Here is a 21,130-nt window from a genome sequence, read left to right on the forward strand (position 1 = left end):
AAACAGCCTCCTGTCTGTTTTTTTTGGGAGGGGTGGGTGGGCTTGAGCTACTTACTGATTCGAAACCCTCAGAACTTTTAAATGTCATTGGAGTCCAAAGAGAAGATTAGAACAGGTGACCCTGGTCTCTCTGACACGGCCCCTGCTGTGAACCAGCACTCACGAGAGCCTGGAACAAAACCTGGCTCCATGTCAACACTTGCTCTTGAGATTTAAGCCAGAAAAGCAGCGACTTCTATGTTTTGCTTTGCCTGAACCTCAACAACGAACCTACAGTGACCTCACGCCGAACCGTTGCTCTTTGAGTGACTTTTAAGACAAAATATCAAATTTAGAACCCTCAAATTTACCTGCAAGCGTCAGCTAATCAACAATGTGCGATGATTTCGAGCGCTGGTCATGCTGCTGGTACAGATCCCCACACTGGAGGTCAGATGGTTAAAGGCGCAGCGGTTATGGGATAAATTGGATGGTGTTACTCCATCATGGCCTCAATAGTCTTGGGTGTCCCTCAGAATAATCGCCGTGCCCATCACAGTGTCAGTCTGGGGGAGCCTGTGTTCCAGCAGCTCTGGTTTCTAATGATGGTCATCTATAATTGAGCTTCACCTCACAGGAGAGGGGGGGCAGGCAGCCCATGGACCAGAGTGGTTAACTAGGCTCCACCATGATGGCGAATGTGTGTCTGTGTGTGTCACAAGGGTCATCAGCGCACAAAACGTCCAGCGCCACAGGGCCGCAACCCGAGCTGAACGCTGTTTAATTGATGCCACCCCTGATTAACTGTCAGCTACTTCAGCAGAGGCCCGATGTCACCTCGGCGCCGGCGCACGCACCTCCACGCTGGAGAGGAAGGTGGAGCGCGGCCAGCTTTATAACGTGTCCGCTTTTACGCTTCAGAGATAATTCCTTGCAGCTCAATGACACCCAGAATTATCTTGTTTTTAGCCTTTTCTGCCCGCGTCTTTCTTGCCGAGTCATTCACAGTTGAAACCGACACTCGCTGACCTTGACACTGTTAAGGTGATTGAAGCTGTCGTCCTGTGAGCTGCCACCGATCACACAGCTGCCGGCTTCTGTGTCTTGTGAATCCGGATCCACCAGATCTTTTACTGTCATACTTTTCCTCCGCCTTTGCAGCCTCAGCCTGCCTGACGCCTCGTCTGTCTTTGCGGCCTCTGTCAAAAAAACAAAACACAACAAAACACTTGAAATGTGTTTATAGCATTTTTTGCACATTATGTTGCAGATTATGGCCTCCGGCAGTGAGATACTGTCCAAATAATGATTCAGAGGGTGTAGTCACAGTAGTCAAGCTAAAATATGAAGAAATCCCTCATGGCCGCTATCCAGCAGCGGGAGAGTGCTGAGGCTCAGCTAGCAGACTAGGCATGCTGGCTCCGGTTAGCACTGTCGTCAAACACAGCCCCACATCGGCAAATCATCAAGAAATTTACCGCCAGCTCAGATGTAACCCCCTGTAGCGGTTAAACAAGAGGTATACTGATATACTTGAATTCATTCCAGGAGACTTCAAACCCAAATTCAGCTACCTCTCCCTGCTAGCAGGTAGCTGCCAGCATTAGCCTACCTCACTGCTAGCTAGCTACTGACTGATGTTTTTGAGCTTTGCTGTGAATAGTTCCCTTTCATTCCATTAAAAACAAAAAAACAACAGTTCTAAAGTGTCGGTCGCATGCTTTATATTTCATGTTCTGTTCAGAGAAAGAGAGAAAGCACCAAGAGAGTCGAAAACCCGCCGTTGTCTTTTAATTATCTTATAATAATCTTTTCCCTCCAACAAACACATCCCCATGGTTGTGTTGCTAGAGCAGTCACGGGACTCTTTAGGGAAACAGTTTCGGTATCAACTCAGTCAGCTAGTGCTCTTGTTTAGCTTCTGTTGCTAACTGCGCCATCACATTCAAGGGCGCTAATTAGCGAACTGCAAATCCAAGCAGGTCAAAAGTTCTGGAGGGAAAAGTTGGTCACCGGGGCGAGGAGAGATCTGGAGCCGCTACAGTGACGAGATGTTTGACTTGTGGTGTTTTCTGATCAGAATCACCGTGCTTGATGAGCAGATGCAGCGATGCACAGCCTCTTGGATGTGATAAACAACATTCTTTCATCCACTGACACAGTAAACCCGCGAATATCAGCTCCTTTTTTTTTTTAAGAGGCCTTGATCGTCTAGCCTGCTCGCCACACGTTGTTTGGACAAATCATTGCTCGCCGAGTCGTATTTCTGTATGAAAAAGATCCCGTCAAGATAAGCAGCCGTCCTGATCTGCTGCCCGCTGTTTGGACAGGCAGCACTCAGCGCCTTCGCAACAGAGGGCCGATCCAAGACAGACAAGCAGGGCCTCCGCTTCTAAACACAGCGACTCGGTGATATATGTGTGTTTATGGAGGTCCGAGGGCCGCGGCGTTCTACCGTCTGATGTTGTGGAGCGCTTTCCCCTCAAGATTAATATAGGATTCATCAGCATTTGAAAATACTCAGTCACTGCGCGTGTATGATGGTGTTTAACAGTGGCTGTGAGTGAGAAGACTACAGTACACACACACACACACACACACACACACACACACACACACACACACACATTTAGCTGCCAGACAAACTTGCCGGCGAAGAGACAATCAATTACTAATGAAGACTGTAATAGAGAGCAGAGCCGCGTGAGTCAGAGGTGTTAAGTTCAACACACACGCTGTTCACACTGGGACGACGGCTATTAACATGCCAGCTGTACACCTGTGTGTGTGTGTGTGTGTGTGTGTGTGTGTGTGTGTGTGTGTGTGTGTGTGCGTGCGTGTAAACAATATTTCCATCAAACCCCTCAAACTTGCTCCTCCAAACTCCTTCCAACATCTGCTGAGCTACGACGCCACCTGCTGGCCGTTTTGTGTCGCGCTGGTATGTGGCGTTGACTTTGATAGACACACTGATTTATTCGCATGTTTGTTTTTCACCCCCCCCCCCTCCCCCCTTGATTTACTGGATTTTACCGATCAGTTGGCAGTTACAATCAAAACAACTTCTCACTGTTGGATGATTGAATCGCAGCGTAAAATATCGTGGGTCCAGTTTCCCATCCATCACAACTGAGCTGAAATGGAATCGCATAGGGTTCTCAAAGTGGGGTCCAGGGATCCCTAAGGGTCCTCTCCGGGGGGGCTTCAGTAAAATGAGAACTAGATTAACTTCCCTTTTATTTGAATTTCACAAACAAAGACACACCCTCTGACACGGTGTCTTTTTGTTGTTTAGAAATGTTGGTTTCTTGTGGTTTTAAAAATCATTTCAAGGTTTTTTTTTTCCCCCTCCTCCCCCTGAGCTTTAAAGTTGCTAATCTCCTCGTTGCCATCATCTTTTTCCAGTGTTTGAATGGTTCTGATTTTCTTTTCTTTTTTTTAGCTTAAATTGTGCAAAGCCTCGTTTGTAGACCCTCGTGTTGTGTTCTGAACATCCCTCACAGCTGAAGCCGTGACTACAGAACTCCTCTTGTCACGTACCTCCATCTCCAAGCGTGGTCCTATCAAAGGCCTCCACCTCCAGTAGTTCTGGGTCAGCGTGTCTTCCGTGAGAGAGGCAGACAGCTCTGGCGTTCTGGATTGCTCTGCTGAGGAAGTGGGGTCCCGGGAAAAAAACTGTATGAGGTGACACAAACATGTTAATGAGGTCACAGCAACAGCCAGACGCCCGTTAGAGCCTCTGCACCGTCAGTCTTCCTCCTCTGGTGTATTTTTACTGTCTTCATCCCAGATTTTGGAGTTTGGTGACACGAAGCACTGGAGGAAAAAAAAAAAAAAAACCTGCCGAAGAAGCCTGCAAGAGGTCCCTGGACCCCAGTGAAGACATAAAGAGAAGTTCTGTGCCTGATTGCTGGCGGCATGGTTCAAACCACCTCTCTGCTGACATCTAGTGGAGAGTAAAAGAACTGCTGGCTCATTGTCCTCTGTTCTCTGGCTCTGACAGAGACGCAGTTACGGAAACTCACTTTAACTTAGTTACGGATGCTTACTGGTGACCGGGGGGGTATCTCGATAGCAAACACTACCCTGAGTTGAGAGAACTTGAGGTCTCTTCCCCAGTTTTCAGTGCTGCTGATGTGACGCAGCTCTGTGTTCCCTCTGGGTTCTGCTCCTGTGAATCAGGGTTAGATCATCATCAATGCAGGCCCGTAAAAGAGAGAACCTCCTTTGGTTCCCCCGTCCGAGTGGAGGCTGCAGCGGATATTTCAGACGTATTTGTTCATCCAGCGAGGTTTGACGTCGGCCAGCAGCAGAGGTGAAAAATAAAGACAGGAAAGACCAACAAGTCTAAGTTCACAATCTCACAGGCCTCCAGATTCAAATACGTGGATTCAGAAGTAAATCTGAATCTGGCTTAAATGCATCGGTGGCAAATCTGATTCTTTTTTTTCTTCCCCTAAAGAAAGGACGTTTCCTAACTTGCCTCCCAACGCATCACCAAAGTAAAACCCACAAAAAGAGCAAAGCACAACAATCATTTTCAGTCTTTTCATTTATTTTGTCTCATCAGCTGTCCGATACAAACGATGCGCGACGTTGTCGGTGTATTGGAAAGCTTGCAGCCATTGACTCTCCACAGGCTTTGCTGCCTGCCGCTGGGCCTCCCGAGCCTCCCAGGCCCACTGCGTGTCCTTCCAGGCCTGCCGCTGGGCCTCCCGAGCCTCCCAGGCCCACTGCGTGTCCTTCCAGGCCTGCCGCTGGGCCTCCCGAGCCTCCCAGGCCCACTGCGTGTCCTTCCAGGCCTGCAGCTGGGCCTCTACAATCCTGCTTGTATTTTTTTCCTCAGCGATGAGCCGAGCTTCCAAGGCCTGAACGGAGGCCTCGTTGGCTCTTACTTCTGTCAGCAACCTCTTGTTTTGGGCCTCCTGTGCCGCCCTCATCCACTGCCTGCGCCGGGGCCTCCTGCATCCTCTGTGCCGCCTCCCAGACCATTGCCGCCATCTTCTTTTGCCCTCGCTTTGATGTCACCGTCGCGCTATCTGGTGATAAGAAAAAGGAGCACAAACACGCACAGAGTCAGAAAAAGTTGGACCGCAGACACCCAAGCTGGTTTGAGTGTAGATCAGAAGCTCAAGCGAGGCTAATTCACTCCACTGCTAATTTTCCCTGCACCGGTGTCGCTCATCATGGATCTGTGCTCTGAACAGACTTTCTATACTGGAAACAAAACCTGAAAGATTTGATCAACTTACCAACTTGGCACTTGGAGTCACTGGAGGTCAGCAGAGTTTTGTATTCCTCGCATCGAGATACTGTAAATCTGGACTAGACGCACTAAGCTGTCCTCCTAGAAGTCTGTGTCACAACAAGCTGGGCACGGGTGCCTGCGTGAGCTGCGACTTGCTTTAATACGCGCGATCAGAACCCTGGCCCTTCGATGTCATTCAGGAATGGAAGAAAAAACAAAGGCAATCAGAGATGAAAGAGCGACACAAGAATTCGAATAAGGTCAAATAATGAAGAGGGGAACACGGTTGAGAGATAAAGTCAGATCAAAGCGAGAACCCTTGAAGATCAAAGCCAGGAGGGTCGAGTCGCATCACACAAAACCCAGTACCCTGGTCCTAAAATCACACACACACACACACACACACACACACACATGGAAAATAATCAATTTTTTCTCCTTCCCTTTTTAAAAAAATGCATCCTGGCCCGACACCAGTATAAATACATGGACCATGAAGTAGAATACAGGAATGAGGCCCACATCTGTTGGTGTGAGCAGGTTCTAGCAACGTTCTCATCTCTGGATTAAACTTTGTATTTTTATCTAAGCCTGCTTCCAGGAATCCCCCCCCCCCCAGTTCACCAGTGTAGCATTACTTCAGAACGTAGTCACAGACGGACTTGACGACTGTTCCCATTCATTCGTTCATTCATTCGTTCGTTCGTTCATACGTTCCGCAAAGTACTTAAACTGAGAAACACAGAACAAAAAAAAAAAAATTGCCAAGAAAAATTAATTTTGTTTTAATTATTTTGAGGAAACTCCTGTGCCAGTGAACGAGATCATTTCATGTTTTTGTTTCTCTAAATGGCACGCGTGTTCACCAAGGACCCCAGAGAGAACGTCCGGGGCACGGTCCGATCGTTAGCCAGTAGAACAGATGAGATGGGAAATTCCAACAACTGGTTAAAAAAAAACAAAAAAACAACAACAACAACGACAGAACGTCAGAGCGTGTACCTCCGCCAAGGCGATATGACGTCATCCAGGCGCTTGGAGACATAAGACCTCAGCTTAGCGCGATGCAGAGAAAGACAATTTTCACTGCGTGACGAGGATAATTCACCCAAAAAGAAAACTTGGGTTCTAAAGCAGGAGTTGTCAACGCAACGTTGCGTGCCAAGGACGAGCAGCATGGAGGCATTTCATGGTTCTGCGGCAGAAAAATTGGTTGCAATTTGCTTCCATTATTTGGGAGACTACAGTAAAACCTCACCCGACCTTTCACTCGCACGAAGGTGAGGAGGCTGAATTGGCATTTTTTTGGGGGGGTGACCAATCACTTTAGACGAATGTGCCCCAAAAATGTGAAGGGCAGGGGGTCTAACTTCACGCCGTACTTCCTCTCCACCATGATGGGTGAAAAAAGGCTTCATAGTTTCTACGTAATCCTGCTAACAGACAGACGAACAGTATCACACACCCTCCTTGGCGGAGGTAAAAAAAAAATAAAACAACAACAACAACAACAAAAAAGCTCTGCTGGCTGATCTGAGAGCTGCTAGCACGCAGGCTAGCCTGCCACCAGGCTTGCAGAGTACAGCCAGTCAGGCAACAATCCCATTTGCAGTATTAAAAACTTAAAAATAATTATATATGTACATATACAGATATCCACACATACATAAGACAGCCATACATAGACAAAGACATACCCAGACAGTGCGTATACAGGTCACCCTTTAGGTGGTGAAATCTGTCACAGTTCAGTTCATGTCACTCCGAGTCATCTACCAAAATAAACCATGGTCGTATGCTTCTAACTGCGCGCAAGAGCTCTCTCTCCAGCTGCAGAACTCAACAAAACTGGGCTACTTTGCTGGGTTTGATGGCAGTAGAGTTGGATCTCCCAGTCTGTGCAGTAGAGCGGGGGCTAGCTTGAGCCTGCGCCAAAACATCGCCTCAGTAACAGTTTATGCACAAATAATTCGGACAGCTCTCAGTAAAAACCTACAATTGAAGCATTTTTTTTCCTTCACATTTCACGTCCTCAGTGTATCTACAGTTGGCGTATGTGTGTACCGTTAGCGATCACCTCTCCTGTGACGACCTACACCAGACGATGCGTCCCGCGAGTTCACATTCAGACTTCAAGTTCGGCCTCATCATGGGAGCAGAAGGCTTTCCTTCAGTCCGTGCTTGGGAGCACTTGAGCACTCTGACATTCCAACTCTGGTTTTGGGTCCCAGATTGTTCAGTTGGGCTCCGATCAGATACTGTGCTTTTCAAAAACCCTTCTTGCAGACAGTCAATCAAAGGAAACTTGAAAGGGTCTGGTAACACACAGACAAACTTTCTCCAGACGACTACCAAAAAAACAGAAATGATATTCGCTATCAGCATGGAACCACGAAAACCACAGGAAGAGTGTTGAAGCAGCTACTAGGACTTCGTAAGGGATTTAGCAGCCACGTTGATGAAGTGGCGCAGGAATGACAATAAACCTCCATCCATGAACGCCTGGTTCCCTCGGCTCAAACTCAATGGGTTTGTGGTTAAATGCTAGCTTAAGAAATGTCAGCGTTTTGCCCTACGGAATAAAACAAGTCAGTCAATACCGCAGATCAAAGCATTTATGCGTCTTATAAAAAGCGTCTGTCATGGTCAAATATCATCACGCCAAAAACAGATGACGGATGACATCACGCGTCCATGGCGTAGTTTGTGCATAGCGTAACGTTAGCTCTGGACTTTCAACGACTGCATTCGCGCTTCAAAAAAAAAAATCACACAAGTGGCGTTCCTTTGTAAACAAAACATGCAAGTCTCCTAAAAGTTGCCACAAAGCTCATTTCCAAATAATCCACAACCCAATGTAAGAACCCTACTGTTGTTTGGTCGAGGGAACCACAGTGATGCCACCTTCCCGGCTGGCCTATAAGAATGACTCCTCCCTGCAGCACTCTCTGGTGACGCCTCTATATTACAACAGCAGCAAGCAGATTCACCTTTTCACTACAGTCCTTTCACAGGCTGCGTCCGGGACGGTTTCCCTGCAAAATCAGACAAAACAAATACTACGATTCCCAAGAGACGGGCCCTGTTCAGACCTGGCGGTAGTACGCGTCCTGAGTGATTCAATCACGAGACCGGAGTTCTGAAATCACGTCGACATCCCATCCCTCGGACCACGTTTTGCCACGTTCTTTTACCAGTGCAGAAGCAAACGGGACCTGGGCTACACTGAAGCGCCACCTAACCAGCTGACGTCCTCTGCTGAAGCAGAAAAACGTGCTGATTCGCTCGGGAACAACAGCGAAGACTGTTCGGGAAAGGCTCAGAGATATGTTACGTGTGCGCTTAATATCTTGGGCAGCTTGATTTGTCAGGAACACCCCAGGGAACATTCCTGGTCTGCTCAACTTTGACTTCTACCCCTTCTGTTGTCAAAATTCCTACCGCACTCCGCATGAGATGAGCTTCTGGCCTACCCAGCGGTGGATTTATCCCTCTGCAATCAACTGGATCCAATTATAAGCCACAAGGATTATCCGGTAAATTCCTTAAAAAGAATTCCAAACGCCAGTGATCTGAATGAACGGATGTGCTGGTCAACACCATTTACGTCCTCATAACAGAGCATAAACATGCTGCTGGTGCTATGCTTCATTTCTGAGAGATGTTTTAGTGTCCGACGGACAACTGATGCAGGAGAAACTTTTGATAAAAGGAAAGAATGGCAGTTTCTTTGCATACAGCGAGGGGGAGCATGATCTGATCCCCAGTAGATCCTGGCACCGCAAGTGTGAACTCACTGGGAGTTGGGATTACTCAGGACAAATCCTAATGCCGGTCTGAACTGAGGCCCAACTTTTATAGTTGTCATGTTTTGCATGTAAGGTTTAGCTACAAACTTCCCCCATTTTCATTAAAATTATTTATCTTACATTGTTGCAAATAAGACACGCGACCTCATGCATCCTTCAAACGAAATGAGTGCGTCTTTCTTTCATAATCTTTCAAAATACAAGTACGACCTCTAACCAGCCCCAAGCAGGCAGATCAGTGAAAACAGCGGCGGTGCAGTCTTCATTCTGGTAACCACCACTGCTTTTGACCAAAGGGGGGCGCCAAAGTTAACACAAACTGAAAGTCAATAGTAGCTGCTTTAACAGAGTGAGACAAGTCAAAAAGAAGAGAAAAGTTCATAACAGACAGTATAAAAGTTGTGATAGTATCTGAGTGAGTAGGAGGAGTGCGGCACCAGGCGGTGGTGTGGCATTTGTGTTGTCCGGTGCGACGGCTTGTTCCCTCAGAGTGAGTCCGCTCCGTGGTAGGTTTTTAGACTCACTCTTCATTCAAGCGCTGCGTGACAGAACCACACACCCTTGGCTTGGCAACAGAAAAAAAACCAAAACAAAACAAAAAATATATATATAAAAAAAAAAACGTTAAAAAAAAAGAACAAATCGGCATGAAGACACAACACCTCAGAGGGAGCAGGAAGGCCAGTGCTCAGACATGGGTCAAAGTATGGAAGCTCGGTTAAAAAAAGGTCAGAGGTCACCCTGGTAATTTTTTTTGCCCTGGTTAGTCGATATCCATCTCTGATAACTCACCAAAACTGTCACCAGAGAGTAGAATTTAAGAGTAAATATCATACGGGAGGACTCATCTTTTAACAGTTTGAAAATAATATCCACCAAATCCCCTCAACACAATCGTTATATATCATCGCTATGAACAAATACCGCAGAGGTTCCCGACTGAAAATCATCTGACGATAAAAAGGTGACGGAACCTCTAAACTCAGCGGCGGATGTGAGAGTCGCATGTGTGGCCGGAATTCGGAGGCTCCGGCGAGGTTTGAAACGACACTACTTGAGGCATTCCTGTTAACAGAATAAAATTGAAATGGCGTTTCCCCAAGGCAATTCATACATTCATAATACTATGTGAATGCAACCAACCGTGTGTGTGTGTAACTGTGTTTCACATACCTGCCATGAGATATAACATATCCGCATGAAGGCAGAATAATGTGTGTGTACTTCTTTGTGTGTGTGTGTGTGTGTGTGTGTGTGTGTGTGTGTGGCTCCTCTGGGTTCCTGTCCTTGCGACTGAAGCACATTTCCGTAGGAAATAATTGCACCTCATTGGCTCAGCTGAGTGAGCCAATCACCAATGACAGAAGCCAGAGCCCCTGGGCCCACCTAACATCCGAGACCGGAGTTGGTTGGTAAGGTAGGAATGTGCGTGTGCGAGCCTGTGGGTGTGTGTGCATGTGTGTGCGCTGGGGACAGTGGAGAGGAGGGCCACAGTCCATTCCACTTGCAATGTTCGCATGGATGGAGGGGAGGGGAAGCAGTTTCCGTGGTGATGAGAGTGAAGTGTCTGTGAGCAGAGGAGGAGGAGGAGGAGGAGGAGGAGATGAGCCTAAACCTCTGCTCCTTTCAAGCCGATTCGTTCTTCCTGCTGTCAGTCACTGTTGGGCTTCTTCAGCGAGAAGGCGAAGATGTTAAAGTGGCTGCTGAGTTGTTGTACCTAGTGAGGAAAAAAAACAGAAAAAAAGAAGCAACCTCTCATGAGTTCTGGCAAAGGCCAACATACAGAAACATGTTCATGAACATGTAAAGAACTGTAACACCTGCTTAAAGGATCTTAAAAGCTGCAGCTACATTCAGTTGTAGCATCATGACTACTTTGGTCAAATTTTTCTTTCAATAAAAGAAAAAGAGTGAGAAGTCCACGACAGTCAGGTAAGAAGTGATACTGCTGTATGAGAAATGAACAGAAGGCCACAGCCTGGCGCTAGCTACCTTAGTACCAAGCTAAGCTGAGCTAATGAGCTAGCATGGCGTTGCCCAAATCCTGGAATGGAGGTGGTAGCCAGGAAGATAAGACATCAACCACAAACCAGAGTGTGATGCTTCCTTTTGACGGTAACTAAGTTCAGTAACTTAGTCATCATTGTTCTGATGTAAACGAGGGCGGAGCCACAACGGCGCAGCTCTACTCTGATTAAACCAACTGTGTCAGCAACCTGTCGAATCACATTGTAGCCACACCCTAAACCTCACCCAGCTTCATTGTCTGTTTTATTCCGAAAAAAGACCGTGATTTACAAACAGAACATGGCTCTGTACTGAAGACGACTCAAACCACAAACTCCTAAGGGAACTTATTACTGGATTCATAAATCAAGTGAGACGATGAGTCATTTAGTCTCACTGGCTTCTATTGAGCTGACTTGGTTCAGCCCCCAGCCAATGGCGTTGCCCCCTGCTGGCCATTAGAAAGAATGCAGGTTTAAAGCACCGCTGAGGCCAATTTATTCACATTAAAATGACACTGCTGCCTCTGATACAAGGGGCTTTTCATTTTAAAACACTGTGTTCATTTTCAGTTCAGTTCAGTTCTGTATAGTTTCTGTCATTCTCTATGCCGAAGGGCCACAATGTCACATGATGAGAGAGAGAGAGAGAGAGAGAGAGAGAGAGAGAGAGAGAGCGTGAGCAGCTGTGTAAAAATAGAGATGCAATGCGTCTGTGGTCAGTGCAGCTGCTCCAACTGCTTTGAACAAAGTTATCTGCTACCACAGCTGTGTTGCTTTGCAGATGTTCCCGATTCAGCAATTATACTTTGTTGATGTGATTCACACAACCTGGGGAAAACAACAACAAAAAACAACAACAAAAAACCCCGGGGCGATATGAGACGTACCACTGATCAGCAGAGGCAGCAAACAGACGTTAGAGAGAGGAACGTTTCCCGACACTTGCGTTTGCGCTGGACTCATCAAATGTGTGAGAGAGCTTCAACGCCACTGGTGGGCGGGTTGTGGTACCAGGAAAACTATTTAGCTGTAATGTTCACTGGAGGACTTCGGACTGGAACTGATCACCTGCTCTCATTTCCACCAACTAGACTGCATGTAAACCTGCAATTTCCAGTTTTTCTCTCTCTCTTTTTTTGGGTGTGTTTTTATGTAATTAATTCAAGAAAGGGCCGGAATGTGTGTGTGTGTGTGTGTGTCCTTACCACTGATACGCCGTAATGTATGTGTGCTAGTATGACAGTGGCTGTCCACACATACAGCAGCAGCGTCTCATTGGCGACCACCCTGGTTACCGCTAGCAACACTACAGCTGTCATGGGCAGCAGCAGCCAGCTCAGCGCTTGGCAACGTGTGTTGCTCATCTGACACACAATCAGCTTACACTGCAAAACAAACAAATACTACAAGTATCAACAAGTGCAGGCTTTGTGTACCGGCCAGATACGGGACGGACGTGCAGACGCTCACCGTGACGTTCGCGAAGGCCGTCCCCACCATGAGGTAGTAGATCCTGGGCTGCAGGTCCAGGATGTTGGATGGAGAGTAAACCACCCACGTTGTGGACAAGACGAACAGCAGCACAGGAGACAAGAAGGGCAGGAAGGCTTCATACAAGCTGCTGTGCTTCAGAGTGTTACCACGGTAGGCCCTGCAAAAACCACCGTCAGTCACCGATCCAGGAAACCGGCGGGATTTCATCTTCACTGTAACGTCACTGGACTTACTTCAGGACGTTGTAGAGGCTCATGGGTAAGGTCACGGTGAAGGAACAGGCTGCAGGTCAACACATACCAAATGAACACAACTGCTTTAACACGTGAATGAAATGTCCTCGACCTGGACTGGCAGCTCACCGATGATCATGACGGTGAAAAGGTCTCTGTAGAGGAAGCTGAACAGGACAGGCTGGTACCATGTTTCTACGCCAACCACGGCAGTGACCAAGTACACCAGGGAGATAGTCTGGAAGGAGATGAGACTCACGTCATTACTTGCCTGGTATTTTAGGGTCTGTGTCCACCAGAGCCTGTTTCCTGCAGCCACCGCAGATTTGACACTGGTTTCAAAGGCTGGGTGTTTTCACTCTGCCCCACAAACGCCAGCAGCGTGTCAAGGCGCTCATACAGGATCTCTTGATCCCTCAGAGACAGGAGGGTCCACCTCCTCTGCTTCTGTGGTTCAGTCTGCCTTCCACCCACAGGAAGTACAGTATACACGATGAAGACATTCCGCATCATAAGACGCTGCACCTCCAAAGCTCTGTCACATCCTCTGACGGGTGCTTTCAGGAGAGCAAGTGGCTTTTTCAGCTGGAAACAAACACTTGGCGGACACCGACTCTCACGGCTGTGACCAGCCAGCTTTACACCTCATGGTTGAATGGGCGTGTCCTCACCACTTGACTGACATCGTATCCCCAGGGTAGAAACAAGATGCCTGTGTTATATTTCTCCCAGTGGGACAGGATAAAGGAGAAAAGCACCACCCACAGGATATAATACAGCGTGGCCACACCCACGCCGCTCTCGCCACGCCCAAATATGGAGTAGACCGTGGCCACAAAGAAGATACAGGCCCAACTGTCCAGCCCGTGATCGAATAGCTCCCCAAGTGGCGTGGAGGAGCTGGTTCGACGTGCTTGTTTACCATCAACGCCATCTGGACAAACGAAGAGACATCATCACACAGAGGGGATGGTTTAATAGTCTGAATACTAAAAACACACTAAAATATGCATCTTTCCTCATGTGATGAATAAAACTGTACGCTTGAGATCAAATATTCAACCCTTAAGTGCCAAAAGAACATTCCTGGATGAAGAATTTCCCCGGTGCCTCTCAGAAGGTCAGAACTCACCGAGTGTGTAGGCCAAGAAGTTGAAAATCCCTGCAGCCACCCAGACCCAGCTAGGCACGTGCTGATGTCCCGCAGCTGAAACACAAACAGCGTGAACATGCAGCAGACCCCGCTGACGCCTTTCTGTTGAAACACTCTCGTAGAAGCCACCTGCCGATTCTTGTGAGGGCGGTCAGAGAAGACGCCACAGCGATTGAAGCACTTGTGCAAGCATGCGTGTGTGTTTTGTGTGTCAGTTACTATGAGACGGAGAACAGCGATGCAGGCGTTCTGCGTCAGCTGTTGTTTACATACAGCAGCGTTTGAGGGTTACTGGCCGTTAACCGCCGGCTCTGACTTAAGGTTTACTACCATTAACGCCACTCCACGTCCCGCCGAATCAGAAGAAACCAAACTGTTCACTTATATTAACTTGAGTGCATCCACAGTGTGCAGCGCGCACAGCGGAATGTCAACAAAATTAATCAGAAATCCCCCTGCGGCCATTTTTATTGGAGATTCATAGCGTGTCAAACTGACATGTTCAGTTAAACATTGCCTTGCTTGATTGAGATCCACCAAAAATGACACCAAAGGCATTGACAAGTGTTTTTCATTGAAAGCGAGAATAATAATAATATAAAAGTTTAAACTGTTAATCATATAACAATCACATTATTAATTAAAATAATCACAATTAGATAATTAATGATGAACAGCTGTTGAATCCAGAGTCACAGACAAAGATTTGTGTTTACTGCAGAAGATTTGTATGTTTGTACATGTTACCATGGCAGCAGTTCTGTGTGTGCGTGTGTGCGGAGAATGTAATGAGTTAGTCATTACCCCGGGCCACTAAGGGCAGCCATGTGCCAGGAAGTGATATGGACTTTACCTTTCATAAACACTCTCTCTCTCTCTCTCTCTCTCTCTCACACACACACACACACACACACACACAACCACACACACACACACACACACACACACACACACACACTTTTTTCCAACATATAAGCTGAATATTTGAGAGTTAACCTGAGTGGACATACCTGAGGCGTAGAAGTCAAAGTCGTAGAAGGCCAACAAGAGGAAGTTCAACACAAGGAACATAAAGCCTGTGAACGTTATCAGATTGGGAGCCAACCATTTTGGAAGAAACTGTCAAGAGAACAGAGACAAAGACAAATCAGCAACAGTCGCGAAGCTCCTCTCGTCATAATCATGACACGGATATGAAACTGATCAGTTGCAGCCGCTGCCAGACCAAGAAGAATATCTCAGGGGAGTTCAGGGACATGAATTAACTCAAATTAATGGCAGGCTGCCATCGAGCAGGGATCAGAATAGACGTACAGACTAGACACACACACACACACACACACACACACACACACACACACACACACACACACAAACACGTATCGTGGGTTTGACACGCCTGGAGATCAGGTGACTTAGGTGGGTGTTTAGGTGAAACATGTCATCAGGCTAACACAAGATAAGGTTTTCTGTTCTCCTCAGGTTGTACACGAACGCCTGTTACCATGGTTACACGTAAAACCTTTCAAAGAAAAAAAAAGGGGGTTTTAATTCTTGGTAAAAGGGAAAAGGTGTGTGCACCCCTTGACTGTTAGAGGTTGACGACACGATGGCATCGAGACAGCAGGTCCTGCCCACGCCAGAGCAAGAACAACGCTTCGCTTGTCATTGGCTTCTATTGCTTGAAGGTAGAATTAAAAAAAAAAAAAAAAAACTGCTCAGAAGCTTGAGCGAGGTGGAACGCGTGGGGACTCCTAACAGGGAAGAACATGGCTCTGCAACTAAGCTACAACCGAGACTTGGAGGAGACAAAAAGAATGGAGGTGCTAACATCAGGACGGAGAAATCTGTGGAATGGATCCTGACGCTCAGCTTGCGTTCGGAGCAGCAGAGCTGAGAAACGGACCAGATTTGATCTTCTTCTACAATTTTGCTTTTCAATCATGAGGATAACACGATGACGACGTCAAACCGCAGTCATTTCCTCTTTCAATGTAATGATGATGCTCTCGTTGTGTGACGGAGTAAAAATGAAACCAGCCGAGCCGTTCCGACACACTTTGGTTTCACTACTCAAACGAGCAATATTACAAATATCTCAATGTCACTTTTAAGAGACTAGCTTATTTTCAGCTGCACGCCAGTTTTTCAACAGTATGAAACTACTCGGATGTGTAAGTGGAATGTGGATAAATCCGACATCTGTGCAGTCTTGTGCATGTGACTGTATACACTAGCATGCTAACATACCTCAGTGAACCGCTAGTCACTCCCGATGCGCAGGGCCAGCGGCTGGCAGGGCAGCTCCGCCTCCATCAGTGTGGTTTACGGTAGAAATTCACTACACAAATATTGTTTATGTAGCTTTCCCACAGCTAATAATACAAATAATCCCTTGACATAGTGAACACTGATATCTTACACTAACGACAGGCATTCTGAATGTTCGCATATTGTTTGACAGATTGTTTTCCCCTCCAGCTGAAGCATCTGCCTGCCGCCACGACATGATACACACGACTAAAGCTTGATATCCTCCGAGCGTCAACATCTGCTTTTGAGTTACAGCTGCATGAGGCAGGAAGGAGCAAAGAAGAAAGAGCAGGAGGAGGAACAGCGGTCGGGAATCTAAAATCGTTCCTGCGGCTCAAACGCCGTTGGGCCCGCCTCTGTCAAGACGTGACTCGTGAGGTCACTAGTGAGGTCATTAGTGAATGAGGATGTCTTGTCCCACTACCATAGCAGACGGTTGGAAACCTCATTAATGATGCACACAGAGATCAGCGCCTTTCTTACCTTCACTACAAAGTTCCAGAAGGGGTGCATGATGTAGACGGACAGGGGGTTGGAGTCCACCGCGCTGTACTGCAGAGAGACAAAAGCGACACGATCAGCAGGGATGCGCGACGACCGTTTCCGTTTGTTTAAATATCAGATTCATGTTGTCATCACTGTGACAACATGAATCTGCTATTTGCTCCAGGCCTGACGGGTGTGTGCATTCGACTGCGTTAATGTAGCTTTTGTGGTGGTTCGTGCAACTTTAGATGCAAGTCTGTGGAGATGTGAGGCAAAATATCAATACTGCGATATTGAGATACTACATGGTACTGGTATGCTGCATCAAATAGATGTTTTTATGAGTGCCTGGTTTTTGCACAAACCTCTCTATTAGATCTTATCACAATAGGTTGTGGTCAAATAGGAAACGATAAATGTCAAACATCATTTCAGTTAGCAAATTCTGTGAAATTGACACTAAAATGAGAGAATAAATATTCAATTCCTGCTGATGGGTTAACATTCACTCCTCAGTGCCACAGATACGACAATATATCAAGGGGAACTGTCTTGCAATGTGCTGACTGCATTGTGAGTTGATCTGTGATTCCAACTCCGCCAGGCTCCTTCCATCACCTCGCACGTCTCCAGACCTGCACCTTTGTGTTTCCGTACCAAGTTTCTCAGTCTCTCACGATCACGTTTCACTCTCCCGCCTTCAAATTAACCGTTCCCAACATGTTTGATGTCGATATGCCCTTGCCTCATTAAAATGTACCTCATAGTGCTGATGAGTGACGTGGATGAATGCTGCTGTGCAGCAACGCCTCCTTACACACACACACACACACACACACACACACACACACACACACCAGCTGGACTCGCATGATTCATTACCGCCATTGCAGTTATCATAGTGTGTGGTGACTGAAGAGTGTACCCCTCAAATCATCAGGAATAACTAATGATATTAATTAGAACCCCACGTGCAGGAAGGCACTATAATTCCCATTATTACACAATGACTGAGCGAAGCCGCCTATCACCCAGAGCCACTCCACGTTACAATCACTCCACAGGAGGTGTCCACTCAGTGTGATGACGGATGGGAGGGACAGGGAGAGGGATGGGAGTGAGACGATCTGTGCGAGGAGCTTTAAATTTCCTCGCACGCTTAAGTCCATCCACCCCTTGTCTTCCCCCCTCCACTGATGCTCCGGGCACCGCAGCGAACGCATGGTGTTAAACACTTAAAAAGCAATCACTGAAAGAGGAAAAAACAAACAAACAAACAAAACAAAACAAAACAGCTAAGGGGAGCAATTTCATGCAGGAATCATAGGAGGTGTTAAAAATAAAGCCTAATGCCCTGTGCTTGTGTATTCTAAGGATAAAGAAGTTCTTCAATCTATCATTGAAAACCAGAATGGGGCATGATGATTTTTAAATGTAAAAATGTGTCATGCTAATATACAGTGCCTGATCATCTTTTATGGTAAATAATTGTTCAGTTAAATCCTTGAAATACCTGACACATCTATCATCATAACTGTACAACAGGCTTATAGAGATGATACAACTCAACCTTAAAACTAGTGGTTTCTAGTGTCACTGCCCCTGTTTCCCTTCGATGTGGTCGTTCAAGTTAGGTGGGTTTCTCTTGCTTTCTGGTTGTAAAAACGAGAAACGTTAAACAATTGTCATTGTGCACAAGCGGGGAATTGACGGGGAACCACTGAAATATGAGGAAAATTCCAATTAAAGCCTTATATTAAGGCTTTTATGATAGAAGACTAGAAGGTGAAGAGTCGTGAGCTAACCGTTAGCACCAGGCAACACACGAACAATGACACTTCCGGCAACACCTTCAAAATAAAAAAATACGAAACAAAACTTCTAATCATTAAATTAAGGTCATAGAAACCATACATTAACATAATGTGACAAAGGACCTCAATTTCCATAGCAAATGGCGAGTTGTTAACCTTATTTGAAATGTGCCAAAAATGCTTTTTACTTGTGGACACCAAAACCAGTAAAATGATATCAAATTATAATACAACTACTCTGACCAACATCCGGTAAGATGTTGGCTAACTCCAGATAGCTTTACAGCATATTTTGCCAGTGAAGCTCTCTGCAGATCGTGACAGCTAGCGGTTTAACACACTCGCTCACACACATACCCACGGATCAATGGCTAGCATTTAGAAGGCTATCACAATCTATTAAACATACCTTGTATTTGTCGAAGCCCGCAAGCTGCTCCTGAGTGACATATTCGTAAAGAGCCATGCTGGTACAGTCTGGCTCCGCAACGAGCCAGATATTTAATATATATATTTATCAAATGGATATCTCCTCCTTAGAAATGGGAATTCCTCACGTTAGCTGCCAAGTCGATATAAGTTACCATCTAGCTTAGCCGCCGTCGTTCACGCCGGGTGAGGCGACGATGACGTCAGGACATTTGGGCCGCTCCTACCTACCCCATCGTAAGAGGCTCACTACCGCCCCCTCCGGTGTGGATGATTGAAGATAGAAGAAAGGGGAATGAAAAATACACCGACTGGATCAAATCACATTAGCTCCGGTGATGCCTGTTCCACGAGAAGGGGTAATAACTTTTCAATTCACGTTTGTTTAAAAAAAAAATGTTTATCGCTATTTTGCCAGTCTTTTTAAAGTGACGTGGCCTTCCGCTCCTTGCCGGAAGTCGAACACAACTGTTTGCTCCGGGTGGAACAGCACAATCTTCACCTGAACCGAGATTTATAAAGCCAGTTTAACAAATAAGGTAAGTAAAATACAACAACAAAAAACCTTATCTCGACTGCACAGCGATGGGCTCGAACTGTTTTGATTTCAAGTGTTGTTTCCTTTATTGTTTAATGTAAGCAGTGTTGGCGACTGGATTAGCTCGGAGCTAACACTAGCTAAAACATGAAGAATAAATTCTCCAGTCAAACTACGATGTGCTGTTACCGTCCACAGATTACACAGTTGTAGACTTATTCCTAATTTATTTGTAAAATACCGTAAATATACTTACCGGCTAACGCTACCACCCCTGCTGCAGCTGCAGGTTGCGTGCATGTTAGCATCTGTCAGTGGTGGAAGTCAGAGCCTTTCAGTGCAAAACATTTCAAATACATTCTTTCATTTATGTCATGTGAATGCAGTCTCGTAAACTTACAGCGACAACTAACTTAGTTTTCTTCAGCTGAAGGCATCGCTGACAGAGACTTCTCATGCATTTGCTAGTATCAAGATACTTCAAATACAAGATGCTCCTTGGCGAAATGTACACGCATTTATTTATTATTTTCACCCTGAATTAAGTCTCCCAGCCATGAAACTTTCCCTGGTTGCTTTTTGCAGCTCCTGTCTCGTGATATGTTTTGTAAACCCTGAAACTTTTAATCAACCGGACAAGTAAAGGCATTAATTATAAAGCAGATATGAAATAGATGTCAGCAGTAAGGAGCCAGGCTGGCCAGAGGCCCAGTGTCTTTCACTGCAGGCATGAACTTGTGTGTCAATGTCCGTCTTAATTCAAGGTTGAATAATGCATATTAATGCCTACAACAATGAGCCTTGCAAAGTTTTCTTTTAAAAAATGTTTTCCTTCCTCTTCATCCTTCTCAGAATGGTGACGGACGTGCAGCTGGCAATATTTGCCAACATGCTTGGCGTGTCATTGTTCCTGCTGGTGGTGTTGTACCACTACGTCGCTGTCAATAACCCCAAGAAGCAGGATTAGCCACCCCCCAACATGCATCCAGCACCATCCTGGAGGGGTGAGTTGAAGTTAAGGGGAGGAGGAAACTTGTGCTCAGCCAGTTGACTCACACTTTCAAAATCTGTGGCAGCAAAACGTGCCACTGCATCGGATGGTTAAATGGAGAAGAAAAAAAAAAGAGTTTCAACCTTTGTCTTGGTTGTTAGCGACACGGTTTTAACTCGTGAACTCTCTTGTGCCTGCAGGTGAGAGGGAAATCCGCACTACCACCCAGGAAACAACATTCCTTCCCCTCCTGCGCCGCCCCTTCCAAAAGATGACGTTCTTCACAATTGCACAAAAGTGTTTAGTTTGTTTTTTAAATAAAATGTAAAGTCCAGTTGAATTGGTGTTTCTGTAAATTCCTCAGGTTCTCCATGCTCTCATTCAGTTGTTGGACACAATGTTAAATGTAGTTTATTTCAAGTTCATTTTATTTAAAGTTACATCAGAGTCTTATTGCAATCACAGTTGACGTAGGTAGAAACAGTCATTTTGTCACTGGATTAGGATTGACAACTAGACTGGATTAGGATGAATAACTGGACTAACAGTTCCCCTCACATGAAATCTTATTTATATGAATATAGTACATGTTTATCAAGGACCTGCTATGGAGTATAACACTCTAAGGAACTGT

The 21,130-nt window shown here is 46.1% G+C and overlaps 2 protein-coding genes across 3 annotated transcripts; one reads left to right on the top strand and one right to left on the bottom strand.

The window, feature by feature from the left end:
• Nucleotides 1-4,525: 4,525 nt before the first annotated feature.
• selenoi (selenoprotein I) lies at nucleotides 4,526-19,158 on the bottom strand. Of its 2 annotated transcripts, XR_015110584.1 has the most exons (11): nucleotides 18,948-19,158; nucleotides 16,722-16,790; nucleotides 14,936-15,044; nucleotides 13,905-13,979; nucleotides 13,444-13,706; nucleotides 12,902-13,010; nucleotides 12,773-12,821; nucleotides 12,516-12,696; nucleotides 12,251-12,430; nucleotides 5,232-10,753; nucleotides 4,526-5,018 (listed from the first exon to the last, which is right to left on the bottom strand). XR_015110584.1 is itself a non-coding variant. In XM_086189295.1 (10 exons), the coding sequence occupies exons 1-10, from the start codon at nucleotides 19,002-19,004 to the stop codon at nucleotides 10,646-10,648; spliced, it is 1,200 nt and encodes a 399-aa protein (XP_086045421.1). In that variant the 5' UTR covers nucleotides 19,005-19,158; the 3' UTR covers nucleotides 4,526-10,645. The 2 variants fall into 2 exon arrangements, 1 of the variants encoding a protein (XP_086045421.1); XM_086189295.1 differs by having other exon boundaries at nucleotides 4,526-10,753.
• A 1,199-nt stretch (nucleotides 19,159-20,357) lies between these two features.
• Nucleotides 20,358-20,836, top strand: ost4 (oligosaccharyltransferase complex subunit 4 (non-catalytic)). The gene is made up of 2 exons (XM_086189297.1): nucleotides 20,358-20,509; nucleotides 20,697-20,836. The coding sequence occupies exon 1, from the start codon at nucleotides 20,359-20,361 to the stop codon at nucleotides 20,470-20,472; it is 114 nt and encodes a 37-aa protein (XP_086045423.1). The 5' UTR covers nucleotide 20,358; the 3' UTR covers nucleotides 20,473-20,509; nucleotides 20,697-20,836.
• Nucleotides 20,837-21,130: the final 294 nt, after the last annotated feature.

The sequence above is a fragment of the Aulostomus chinensis genome, chromosome 20 (assembly GCF_037954235.1).
Source record: "Aulostomus chinensis isolate RoL2024-O1b breed Wild chromosome 20, RoL_Achi_v1.0, whole genome shotgun sequence".
NCBI classification, from domain to species: Eukaryota; Metazoa; Chordata; class Actinopteri; order Syngnathiformes; family Aulostomidae; genus Aulostomus; species Aulostomus chinensis.